The 13,876-nt window shown below is 39.4% G+C and overlaps 1 protein-coding gene across 1 annotated transcript in view; it reads right to left on the bottom strand.

Moving 5' to 3' along the window:
• GALNT2 (polypeptide N-acetylgalactosaminyltransferase 2) overlaps positions 1–13,876 on the bottom strand; it is a 777,588-nt gene that overhangs the window by 399,149 nt on the left and 364,563 nt on the right. The window contains exon 9 of the mRNA XM_063443402.1: positions 354–441. Within this exon, the coding sequence (XP_063299472.1) occupies positions 354–441 (88 nt within the window). The remainder of the gene's footprint in view (positions 1–353; positions 442–13,876) is intronic.

The raw sequence follows: 13,876 nt of genomic DNA, 5'->3' as shown, positions 1-13,876 counted from the left end.
CTATTTTTTATACACTTGGACTATCTTCCATGTCATTGACATCTTCTGGATATCGTATAAAGTAGAACTTTGGACACAACGATACAGATCCCACTGGACTTATTATTATCTGTTGTATACAGTGGTGCAGACCCATCCCCCATTCTCTTGTATTATCAATATCTGTATCGGCTCTAAAAAAACAAACAAAAAAAAACAAACAATATTGGTCGACCCCTATGCCTCTAGACTCTGATGAAAACACTGAGATCTATGAAATCTATGCATTGCGTACAGTCTAACCGAAACAGCTGATAATTAACCAGCTGGTAATTATTGAATAGCAGCTACCAATTATTACTGCAGACACTTACTTAATTGGAGCTATTGGGTTTCCTTGGCGTGCCCGTCTCTGTTCTGGTGTCATGTAATCCCATTTAAAAACCAAGTTCCAGTCAAAACCTATCAAAATAAAATAATGATAATCAATAGGGACGCTGTTTTAATTTAAAAATAAGAAACAACTGACGGTAAGTGCCACCCAGAGGTCAACCACTAGTAAGGTAGCTACTACACAGTTTGGTATCTCTCTAACCAGTGAAGTATAAAACCGTATTTATATTTAAAAAGAATAAGAAAAAAAAAAAAGGGCAAGATGCACCACAAATGTCTACACAGCTATTAAAGATATAATTACAAAATTAATAATGTAGATTACAAAATGCATATAACTGCACCTTAAGATTTCACATGCAATAAAAACAAAGGAAAAATCATGATGCTATACCTCAGAATATAGAAAATATATATGTATATGTACAATGAAGGAGACCATTCACTCATCTTTTCCCAAAGTCTTTCAAAAACTTCACTACATTTGGTTACATCATCAACATGTTTGTTCATAAACCTTTATTTTCCTCAGGACAACCAGCAATGGTTTTACTCATTTAAATATCCTGGGCAAACTCAGATAACGCAAAATAGAGGCTCTCCATCCTCACTGTGAACATCGTGAAACCAGCTTTCCATCACCATTGAAACCACCACCTGTTACCATGGAACACATCCAGGTAACATATGGGAAAAACAAGAACCTGTATAATGATTGTATTATTTGTTCACAATAAAACTAGGGTTTTGTATTCAATTTGGACCTTTCTCATGTTATCCAGAAGATTTTATCCATAGAATTTTCTCTCTGAATTCCTTGGTGGGGAATATGCCACCCACACTGTTTGGACTAAGCAAAACCTCTTTTGCTCTCCACTTGTGAGTATATCTTCTTTTATTACTTTTATTAACAGTACAGAGTGCGCTATATTATTTTTTTTCTTTTCCATTTTACATATCTATACCGGTGAACAGAGAATCATTATAAAAAGGGGTACAGGTATATGCTATTTTTTCAGGATCTTTTTAACTTAATAGTATAAAAAAAAAAAAAAAAAAAAAAAAAAAGATTTTTTGCGTTATACACACACTAACAAAAATCTAAAAGAACCTCCACCATCCACCAGGAAGACCTTTAGTCTCTGCTAAGAGAGGCCTTTTGGAACCAGACTTGGTGTGGCTTGGCAGATTTAAAAACAACTGTGACCTACCTCTGTAAGAGATATGGTGGACAGGACGTCTGTGGGAGATTTAGGGTGTTGCAAAAGCCTGCTATGGGGATTATCTTGGTCACACGTTGATATCACAATAGGAGGGGATTAAGGCGATGGACAAGGTCCTGACCATGTCATCTGAACCGGTAAAGTACCGTACTGATTTCCTACTTGAACTGTTGAGATTATCTCTGAAACTAAACAATGTTTCTTTTGAGGAGATTTTACATACAACTGACCAGTACCTCTAAGGGTTCAGCTATGGTGCCAACGTATGGCAATGCCTTCTGGTTCATCTGTGAAAAGGTCCACATACTGCATTAGTTATTACAAAACATTGGCAAATGCAGTATCTCACAAAACTGAGTACACCCCTCACATTTTTGTAAATATTTTATTATATCTATTCATGCGACAACACTGAAGAAATGACACTATGTGATAATGTAAAGTAGTAAGTGTACAGTCTGTATAACAGTGCAAATTTGCTGTCCCCTCAAAATAACTCAACACACAGTGTAATGATCTCGGGAGAAAATGTATTTGGAACGCAACTGCAGATGCAATTAAAAAAAATGATACTGTCACTTTAATAAAATACACTGAACAAATTTATGAATGCTTTTGCCCCCATTTTACATGAGTTGAACTCAAGGTTCTAAGACTTTTTCTATGTACACAAAAGGTCTATTTCTTTCAAATATTGTTCACAAATCTGTCTAAATCTGTGTTAGTGAGCACTTCTCTGCTGAGATAATCCATCCACCTCACAGTTATGGCATATCAAGATGCTGATTAGACAGCATGATTATTGCAAAGGTGGGCCTTAGGCTAACCACAATAAAAGGTCACTCTAAAATGTGTAGTTTTACTGTATTGGGGGCAGGGGGTCCGAAAACCAGTCAGTGTCTGGTGTGACCACCACTTGCCTCATGCAGTGCAACATATCTCCTTCGCATTGAGTTGATCAGGTTGTTGATTGTGGCCTGGTGAATATTGGTCCACTCCTCGTTAATGGCTGTGCGAAGTTGTTGGATATTGGCAGGACCTGGGACGCGCTGTCGTATACGCCGATCCAAAGCATCCCAAACATGCTCAATGGGTGACATGTCCGGTGAGTATGCTGGCCATGCAAGAACTGGGATTTTTTTTTTCCATCTTCCAGGAATTGTGTACAAATCCTTGCAACATGGGGCCATGCATTATCATGCTGCAACATGAGGTGATTTTCATGGATGAATGGCACAACAATGGGCCTCAGGATCTCGTGACGGTATCTCATGCAGATGAGCTTCCCTGAGACAGTTTCTGACAGTTTGTGCAGAAATTATTTGGTTATGCAAACAGATTGTTGCAGCAGCTGTGCCTGGTCTCAGATCTTGGAGGTGCAGATGTTGGATGGGGAAGTCCTGGGCTGGTGTGGTTAGACGTGGTCTGTGGTTGTGAGGCCAGTTGGATGTACTGCCAAATTCTCTGATACTCCTTTGGAGACGGCTTATGGTAGAAAAATGAACATTCAATTTACGGGCAACAGCTCTGGTGGACATTCCTGCAGTCAGCATGCCAATTGCACGCTCCCCGAAAAACTTGCGACATCTGTGGCATTGTGCTGTGTGATAAAACTGCACATTTTAGAGTGGCCTTTGTATTGTGGCCAGCCGAAGGCACACCTTTTCAATAATCATGCTGTCTAATCAGCATCTTGATATGCCACACCTGTGAGGTGGATGGATTATCTTGGCAAAGGAGAAGTGCTAACTAACACAAATTTGGACAGATTTGTGAATATTTGAGAGAACTAGGTCTTTTGTGTACATAGAAAAAATGTCTTAGATCTTTGAGTTCAGCTTATGAAAAATGGGGGCAAAAACAAAGGTGTTGCATTTATAATTTTGTTTAGTGTATAATTTGAGCACCGGAGCTGCACGGACGTCATCTTAGACAGCTCCGGCCGATCGCCAACAGCCTCACCCATATCTGCGTCCACTCACAGAATCGGACATTCAAAGATCCTCCAAAAGATTCTAGAGCTTTACCCTCACCAATTGATGCCCTTCTTTCTCACTAAACACGTGTCCAAGCGGAGACGCAGGCCTGGGGCCTACACCACACATGTTTATGATCACTGGGAGCCTGCATGACCACAGCCAGAACCTGAACAGCCTGCAATGGAACGGCACTTCCAAAAGCCGAACCCTCTGTTTTACCATTGAGACATCGGAGCCATGCTCCAGAAACAAGTGCAGCCCAATATGGAGCTTCACAGGCTGCCACTGGAGTCCTCTTCTACTCCTCCATGACTACATCACGGAGCTGGTGGATGTTAGAGATCTTGCGCTCCCTCGCTTTCCATTTGAGGATGCCTCACAAATGCTCAATAGGGTTTAGGTCTGTAGACATGCTTGGCCAGTCCATCACCTTTACCTTCAGATTCTTTAGCAAGGCAGTGGTCGTCTTGAAAGTGTGTTTGGGGTCGTTATGTGGGAATACTACCCTGCGGCCCGATGTCAACTCTTGACAAGATTGCAACGATCATGAATGATTTCCACTTTTTAATAATCTTTCTCACTTTACAATGATAAACTTTAAATTGTTTGGAAATTGCCTTATAACTCTTCCCAGTTTGATGGGCAGCAGCAACTGTTTCTCTAAGATCATTGCTAAAGTACTTGTCTTCACTGAATGCTCCAATAAGCAAACTGCTAAAATTTTGGCGTTTACAAAGGAGGTCACGCTTGCTGGTGTTCAATTAATCAAAACATTTGATTAGCAGCACACGTCTTCTACTTAGTATCTATTCCCATGGAAGCAGTAAGGGTGTACTTCGCTTTTCACACATAACTTCTCTACTTTTATTTTTGTTAAATAAATCATGACACGATGAAATGTGTCATGTGCTGCAGTTCATCAGAGGTTGAATTTACCAAATTTTACAACTTGCTAAGGAACAGATGATTGTTATATCCTGATATGTAAAACCATAGAATTCAAAGAGGGTGTACTTTATTTTCCCATGGGGGTGTCATATTTACATATTGATATATATCCAATATAAGACAGCACTCCAAGGTCTTTCTAATCCAATAAAACTTAGCATTTATTGCTTACTATAAAAAGATCAATGTTTCAGTTTGTCCACCAAACATTTATCAGGATAAGCATCATATACTTGTCAGGGAATATATATATTATATTATATTATATATATTATTATATATATATATATATATAAATAAATCAAAAAATTACCGGCACTCATGGATTCCTTTCATCAGATTTATTTTAGGTGAATATAGTCAGGTCGACGTTTCGGCTCCCGATCAGAGCTTTCAGCAGGACACCAAAGGCATATTACATGACATAAAACAAACATATATAGGACATATGAAACATATCAACCAATAGTCACTGACCTTACCAGCTGTATTCTGTTCATTCTGATGTTTGGCGTGCACTCAGCGCTGTTGCGCATGTCTGCCATCGGTGTGAACTTCCGCGTCATGTGATCGGGAGGCTGGGTCTATGTCCGGGTAGCGTCACAGTATCTTAGCAACCGCTGATACACTCAGCTTAGGTTGCTACTGTGTTTTCAGCCACCGTCAGGAGAACTTTCCCTTCTGAAATAGAGCCAGCCCCTCGGTGACATCGGGTTCTACCATTCCGATCGTTAGTGCTTGCCGAAAATCCTGATGAACTAAAGAACTATCAGATCATACATATTAATATTAATATCTGAGTACAGTCAGTTATACATATCTTCTGATTATACAATAAAAAACAATTATCCTTCAAAATAATTACTAATAATCAAGAAAAATAATAATGACATAAATTTGTAAACAATAAAGTGAAAACTCTGTGAGTGCACACAAAATATAAAAATATATGTAGGTGAAAACATGTGTCTATTATGTCAAAAGTGAATGAAAATACATATGCATAACCATTAGGATATTTATGTAATATAGTGTTTCTAAATAATGTATAAACAGCATTTACACATGTGACATCTTATAGAGGAATATTCCCTTATTAATCAATGGTGGTATATTCAAAAAGATATATGAGACGTAAATATACATCAATAGGTGTATTAGTGTATTATATGTGCCAAAACATTATTAATCTGCCCCTAGAGGACAGTCAGGTGAAAGAGGAAAGAGTATATAACAGGATATGTGAATATCAGACACTCTGGATTAAGATATGTAGATAGTCTTAGGTGAGTGTCTATAGTTGTAGCCATCAACATTATTGAGTGCATTTAATCTATTTAGGAAAGAAATTTTCAAATTATCCAAAGAATCTTTTTCTCTAAAAAACGTTTTCATTTTTTTTTTTTTTTTTTTAAATAACTATTTCTACAGCTCACTCCCAAGAGTGACTCTCAGAAATGTTCCTTCTTTCCATATAATTGAATAGAGAGGACATGTATATATATATATATATATATATATATATATATATATATATATATATATATATATATCTCCAAAAGGGGACTACTATTTAACACAAAAGTAGAAGATTAATTATAGAAAATAAATAAATGAACATTTTTCGTTGAGACCTTTAGGAGAAATGGTATCAAGTTTCATTATCCAGTAGGTTTCTCTTTGTAAGAGAAGTCTCCCTCTATCCCCACCTCTAGCTGCCATAGGCACATGGTCAAATGCCACACAGTGTAAGGCAGAGAGTGGATGTTGTTTTTCCAAGAAATGTCGGGCCACAGGTTTGTCCGACTTGCCATCACCAAAAGACTGACCAACCAGCAGAGAAGTGTGCTGCTTGTTAACCTTTTTGACCCCCTTTCACACTGTGTTACCGCAGACACTTCCATCTCCCGAACAGTCGGCCGGGTGGTCGTCGTGGCGGCCATCCTAAACTATCAAACGCCCAGCGGTGTTTTGTCTACGACCGCATGGAACTATTTTCAGTCACTGTTTCACACAAACACCGCTGGGACTTCCAGACTTGCATTATTTTGTTTAGATTCATATGAACGCAGTGGCGTTCGGTACTTTTAATTCTTTATTTTTGTCGTGCAGGTAGGTACATGTCATTCACAAACGCCACAACAGCGTACTTAAGAAGTCATACAGGTTTAACAATGGCATGAGTGTGTGCACATTTATTTTTTTTTTAAGTATTAACAAGCTCAGTAAAACATTTAACATTAGCGTAAAGTAAATGCGCAGTAGTTTAGCATGTATGTGGGTTAGGTGTCTTGTGCAGGAGACTACTGCAGTATATTAAATGCTGGATGTTACACATCTGCCTGAGAAACGAGGCTGGAGGTTCACGAGTAAATACGACAGACATGGAAATCATTAATTAGGTAGAATGCGTAAGTAACAAGATAAGCTAGCTAGGTGAGGTCTGATGCTTGGTTGCCGCCGGGTATTTAACTGTGCGGTGCTAAATACCATGTTAAGTGAAACTCTTTTTATGTCGAGAATAATAAAGTAACGTAGAAAAGGGCTGCCTCGAACTATAAAGCAGGATTATCAACGCAGCGCTGATGCAGTGTTAATAACAGTATTTTTAAACATTTTGTTACAAGCTATACACATGGGTACTAAGTAGTATGGTCTAGTAATTAGGCAGGTGAGCGAGTGACCACTGGAGGTGAGCAGACTTCTGTGCTAAAAACAGGCTCAGTGTGAGAACATGTGGGGAGGGTAGGCAGTAAAGGGTAAATAGGCTGCAGTGTGAAGCTAGGATCTTCACATATCACTTAAACAATTTGCATAGTGCAGCCCAGCTTTTGAGAACAAAGAGACATGAAAGTAAAGCGTAACAAGTGTTCATTAGGTACCAGTATGGGGGGATTGAAAAGGCATGGTACCAGAGATTAAGTCCTGGACCCCACTCTTCCTCAGCCGATACCCTGCGTGGGTTGAGTAAAGTCCCTGTGCTGTAACCTCTGTGGCAGGCTTGTTGGGACTCCAGCGTGGATATGTCTGATCGCTATGCGGCGGTTGCCGGAACCTGGTGTGCAGACTTTGCGATGAATGGACCTGTGTAGGCTGCAATTACTGGGAAACTGGAGTCCTTCTTTCAGTGTATGGGGTCGCCCCCAGCCACAAGTGCCTGCTTGTATCTGCCTCTTGCCAGCGGACAGGCAGTGAGGTTCCCCATTCTGGCCCGGGCCTCTGGTCTTTCTTCGTGCTTGTGTTCGTTGTTGCCTGGAGCGCACCAACCGAGAGAGCAGCTTGTGGGCGATGATATGCCTTCCTCCATAGAGTTTCCCGGGGAGGCGGGAATGAGGTGGCTTGGCAGAGGTTATGTGTGGTCGAGCTGCTGCGGCATGCTTTGGTGTTTGGAGATGGGGCCGATAGCGGGGTGGGTATGCCGCCATGTTTAGCTGCGACCCGGCGTCGGATCGATAGGCTGGCACCTCGCCCCCAACGGGTGCAGCAGGTGAGTTACGAAGGGCGGCTCTGCTTTCCAGGCGCTGCCAGAACTCCCGGCATACACGATCAAACTGCAACTCGAAGCAGGCTTTCCATGTCTGAGGCTCTGATTCCCCCTGAGACTGTGGAGGTTGTGGTTTGGCGGCCATCTTGTGTTCAGCCTGCCTGTTTTGTTCCGGTAGGACACCCTCATAGGAGTTATGTAAGCTTCCCCAGCGGGGACCGGGATAACCCCCACCGGTCCAGGGGGGGGGATGCGGGGTGCCAGCAGGGTTGTTGCTCTGAGAGGTCCCCAGGTCAGAAGATCGGCCGTCTCTCCCGGCCCTTAGGCCTCTGTCCGCTCTAGGCCGCATGTATACGATGTGGGATAACTTGATATAAAATTACAAAGCGGGTTTTCACGAGTTCCCACTCGATTCAGCGGCGGGCCACAGTTGTGTAGAGCCCCAAATTCCACGTTTTTTGTCAGTTATGGCTGATTTTAAGCTGCTTTGTGCCAGAGCTCTCTGTAGACACGTCTGCTTGGTTCAGCAGTCAGGCCCCGCCCCCCGTTCGGTACTTTTAAACTCACGAACCAGATCGACCCTAAAGACTAAAAACCATGGAACTGATTCTAAACAGAGTATGCCGAACAGTCTGTGAAAACACTTAAACCCCATGGCAATCTGACTGTGTTTGTGGGATCTGAGCGCTTTTGGACATATTGAGCGCTCAGATCCAAGCTACCTATGGAGAATATGAGTTCTGTATTTTAATGTGTTTTTGTTACAGTTTAACTTAGGAATATTTTCTGTACCTGGAGATAATTGAGTTTACTATGGCCACTTAACCCAATTATCTCCAGGGTAGAGAGGAGGGATTTTACTGTTTATGTGTGAGTGTTTCACATTGTATTTTTGATTGGCTATTATGACTGTATTCCAATCCTCCATAAGCTCCCTGTGTAAGTATCTCTTGCTGGAGGACCTGTGAAGGAATTTAAACAATTAATCTGTCAGTATTGTATAAGTTTAATTATTTTGTAAATGTAGTAGCAAGCTATTTTGCAGAACCGCTTACAAAACATAACTGAAAGGAAGTCACAAGCTATAACAGTTTATATGTAAAAGGATGTGCTTAACCACAATGTACATGTGATATTTTGTAAGAATAGATTATTGAATATTGAACGTAACAGCGGAAACTACTTCCTCTTTTATGTATCTCGTGTAACCTTTGTGTAACCTTTTGTAACCAATATTCGTGACAAGTACTATATAAATATAGAACATTCTGAATACATGGTCAGAAGACTTTTGGAAAGCAACTTGTCTCGTTATTACGCTTCATAATTCTTCCCTGAATATTTAGCTGACAATCGAGGGTTAGAGAATAGTGACCAGAAGGACTGAGTCACCAGATTAGCAGATTTACCTTTCAGCTTGGTGTCAGTAAGTGGGATTGCATGCTTAGATAAGGTTTATTATCATTAGTGCTGACTGTAAGGATATGAAATAGTTAAACTCTTTTTGCTTTATTTTTTATGTCACATAGAAGTATAAGTGTATTACTCTGTTTTATTGTAAGTTATTTTACAAGGGATCTGTGTGCCTGGTATGATTGTTACTTTAATACCATAAGCCCACTACACTTTCTATGAGAGTGGGATGCGTTGCATTGTTTGCATGATAAGCTCAGTATTTTTATACTAAGACAAAAGATCACTTCATTAGTATTTGAAAGTTAATTCCCCAAATGGGATTAATTGTATAGAACACCAATCAGCACATCTTCCCTGCCCTGTGTGTTTGTTGCAAAATATGATTTTGTTTGTAAATAAGAGAGCAACATTTACATTTTTAGCGGTCCAAAACATGCTTCATTTTGTACTGTAAGCTAACCTTTTTATTGTTAAAGATGCCTACTGCATATGTTTTGTGTCATCTATGTCTCACATTATATGTGTTATTTTAAATTGTGGTATATAGCCTGAATCAGAGATCATGGACAAAGGTTTCTACCTGTGTTGCTAAGGCTCTTTGAGACTGACCGGTCTAAGGTTTGCCATGCCTTTTAACATGGTATAGTATACATGTTTAAATCTCTGAGAGTTCTGAAAGATTCAGGTGAAACCATGTCTGTATAATTTGGTCCAGATGTTTGCTCAATTTCTAGAAGATTTAAGTTGATGCAGTATCATCTCAGATTAGTTAATGGAAGTTTCATACAAATATTTGAGTTATGAGCGTGCTATATAAATGGATCTTTTCTTTATACACAATACTATAGTAGATTAAAGTAATGAAGTTAATTAAGAAAAAACATGTATACATAAGAATCCCTAAAATAATTCTAATACAAACTAAAATTGGTATACCTTACAATAATATGTTCTGAATACAGCTGTTAACTGTTTATTCTGTGTAAATGGTGACTGTGATAATGTGTGAAGTGTGCAGCTTAACTGGAAAGTGGTTTAATTTATATATTGCTGTGTTGTTTTAAATTATATTTGAATCAGTTTGTCTCTAGTGATACTGATAAGAATGCCAGCCAAATAAGACTGCTTTCATATTGTGTCTACCCGTGTTTCCTAGGAGGGACACAGAGTGTGTAGTTGCATGCCCATGAATGTGTTTTCTGTATTGGTATATCTGCTGGGTATCCATTATGTGTTTCTACTATGTCTGTTTTGTGAGATGTCTGTTTTGTGAGATGAAGTGTAATATTACATTGGATTCTGAGTAGGAGTTATATGGTTTGAAATTAATTGGTGTGTTATGTGTTTTATGTATTTTATTATCCATTGTGTAGGAGTTTAACTAGCAGAGTGATTTGCATATCATTAACGTAAGCATTTAGTGTTTTTACAAAAGGTGAAATGCTGTCCAGCCGGCTAGAATGAAACAATTGTATGCTATCGCTCCTGGAGCAAGAAAAGCGCTTGTTACATCCCACGAGCATTTTGCAGATCCAGAAGAGGATTAATAAATAATATAATAATCTCACTAGGAGCCAAATTATGCAAAGAGGCTATCCAAAGTACACACTAACGGGTTAAACTTGTTTTCTTGATAAGCGTAAAACATTTAGTTTTGTGGTTAGACATTTGATACTCAATTTGAAATATATCCCAACTACATCCTTGCACGGCACCAGGTACAGGAAGCAATATGAGTTTTAAAAATGTGCAAGGTCTTAGTGTTTTCAATATATTATAACAATGGAAAAGTACCTAACTGCATGTCTGCATTACGCTCATGACACAGACTGTCTGTATTGCAAGCCCTATAAGAAGGCTATGCTTTCATTGTCGAATATATATATATATATATATATACACCCCTAGACAATCTTGCTTTATATACACAATTTAACTAGCCATTCAACCTTTAAAAGCTTATTAATATTATATCTGTGTGGTACACAAAGAGGGGGTGTGAGTTAGGTAATGCCAACCTGCATATGGAATAAAGGCAGAGGTAGAGGATTTGGTCAAAGGGTCTAACTTTTGTAGAGGTAGCAACTTTAGCATTGGTGGAACACACTGTTCTAATTGTGGATAGCAGGGTCACTGGAAAAATGAGTGCCCAAACCCACCCCCACAGATTCCTCAAAACCAACCACAGCTTCCAACCTATACCCACACCCAACAATCCCAGCCTAATACACAGATGGTTCATGTTTTTAATATTTTATATAGTTTTAGGTGGTAATCCAAGAGTATTGAATTATTCGGGATTATTAAAGTAATTAATTTTGAGTATCAAACCAAAGTTCAAGTTTAGGAACAGAGTTGTATTGGGAATTATTCCCATATGTATATGTTAGTGTTTTTTTTTGTTTTTTTGTTTTTTTTTTTTTATTGACAATTTATAGAAGATTTTACATTCTTAAAAGAGTTTACATGCTTAATACAGGGCAAACCATTACAGCCGTTTCTTCATCACAAGGTTATACTGTAATCTGTATATTGCGGTGCTGATGAACATTTCACAATACATGACAAACTTAAACAAAGTGTTGCTTGGATTAATATTGCATAGTACATATTACAATACATATTAATTTACTTCTTACAAGCTTTGTCGTTCATTATATTGTACCAGTATTCCTTATAAATTGCTATTATAGATTTGATCAGAAATTATTTTGGACCTTAAGTAGTTTCATTGCCCTAATGCTGAGTAATCGTTAACCTGGGGATATGTCAATTTGGGTGTGAAAAGGTCTGAAAAAGGGGAAACTTGAGAGGAGGAGAGAAGGGGGTAAGGATGGAGGGGGGGGGGGGAATAGTCCCGTGATATAGTTCTTTTCGTAGACCTGCTTCACGGCCTTTGATGTGCCCTCGTGAGTTCCCTCCAAATTTAGGGAAATAAGTTTACTCATTATCTTATATATCGGATCAATTATAATTTCAGTTGCATCTACCTGAGAGTTCACTCTTTCAGTTCTAAGCCTTTATGCTTTGTGATATTGTATAGTGCGATCAAGGAGGGGGATGAACTATTTTTGTCGCTGTTGATATCTATCCCAGGTTTCCCACGCCTCTATCCAGAATTTTTGCGGAAGGCTATTAGATCTGGCCATCTTCTCAAATTTTTTTTGTTTCTTCAATTTGTGTTATACAGCTCTGGATGTGGGGGACCGTTTGTTGTTGCCAGTTTCTACTGATGTGCATCAGAACTGCTAGTACTATGTGATATATTAGATATCTTGCGGATTTTGCAATATCGAGTGGTAAGTACTGTAGAAGGTAATGCTCCGGGGCGTTTGCTAGAGCCACTCCTGTCACGTCTTTTATTAGGATCTTTGTGGCTTTCCACAATGAGCTCAGGGCACTACATTCCCACCATACATGTATCATAGTACCCCTAGTTGAATTGCACCTCCAACACATCCCTGTGTGCTGGGGTTGTATGCGTTGTAGACGAGACGGTACTAGGTACCATCGATAGAGCAACTTCCTTGTTATCTCTAGATGGGCTGTGTTGAGTGTGAATTTCTTGTTTGCAGTCATAATATAAGACCACTGCACGCTGGTTAGCTTTCTACCCAAGTCTAATTCCCATGCTTTCACAAAGTGGAGTGTGTGTGGATCCTGCTTCTGGTGATGGATATTATACAGTGTTGATTTAAGCTTAGTTGATTTGTTTGTCTGTGTGCTAAGGCGTTCCAGTGTTGTTAGATTCTCCCATCTGTCGCCTGTCGGTAAAATGGTTTTATGTTTTTGTAACCAAGAGCAGATCTGTCTATGTGCGAACCCTGTTGTATTAGGTAAGTGAAAGTTATCTTGTAGTCGTTCAAATGGGATTATTCCTCCCTGGTCAAACAGTTGGTGTAAATGTTTTAGTCCCCTGCTTTTCCAGGATGTCATGTTTAGTGAAGGTATTAATCCATAAAAGGTGTCTAGAGGTAAAGCGGGGGAGAGGGTCTCATTTAGTCCTTGTTCTCTGTGAAATCTATCCCATTCCCGTATTGTTGTTTTCGTAAGTGGTGACATATCTTTGATTTTTTTACGGAGGCATGGTGGTGTCCAGGCTAAATGCGTAATTCGTTGGCCTCCCGTGAATTCTACTTCTATTGTTACCCAGGGGGTTGGATGGTCGTGTTGTTGCGTCTCAATTAACAGTGGAGCAAGAATGGCCGATCTATAGTAGGTAAGTATGTTTGGTAGGCCCATTCCCCCATGTTTATTTGCTAGGTGCATAGTTTGGGCTGCTATTCTGGGTTTCTTGTTGGACCAGACAAAGGCGTTAATTAATCTCTGTGCTTCTTGAATGAATTTCTTAGGTAAACTAATTTGTAAGGTACGAAATAGATATTGCAGCCTTGGGAGCGTTTTCATCTTCACTACAGCTATTCTACCTATCCATGATATGCATTTTCCTTTCC

This window comes from Pelobates fuscus, chromosome 2 (genome assembly GCF_036172605.1).
Source record: "Pelobates fuscus isolate aPelFus1 chromosome 2, aPelFus1.pri, whole genome shotgun sequence".
NCBI classification, from domain to species: Eukaryota; Metazoa; Chordata; class Amphibia; order Anura; family Pelobatidae; genus Pelobates; species Pelobates fuscus.
This window is presented reverse-complemented; position numbering and strand designations above follow the sequence as displayed.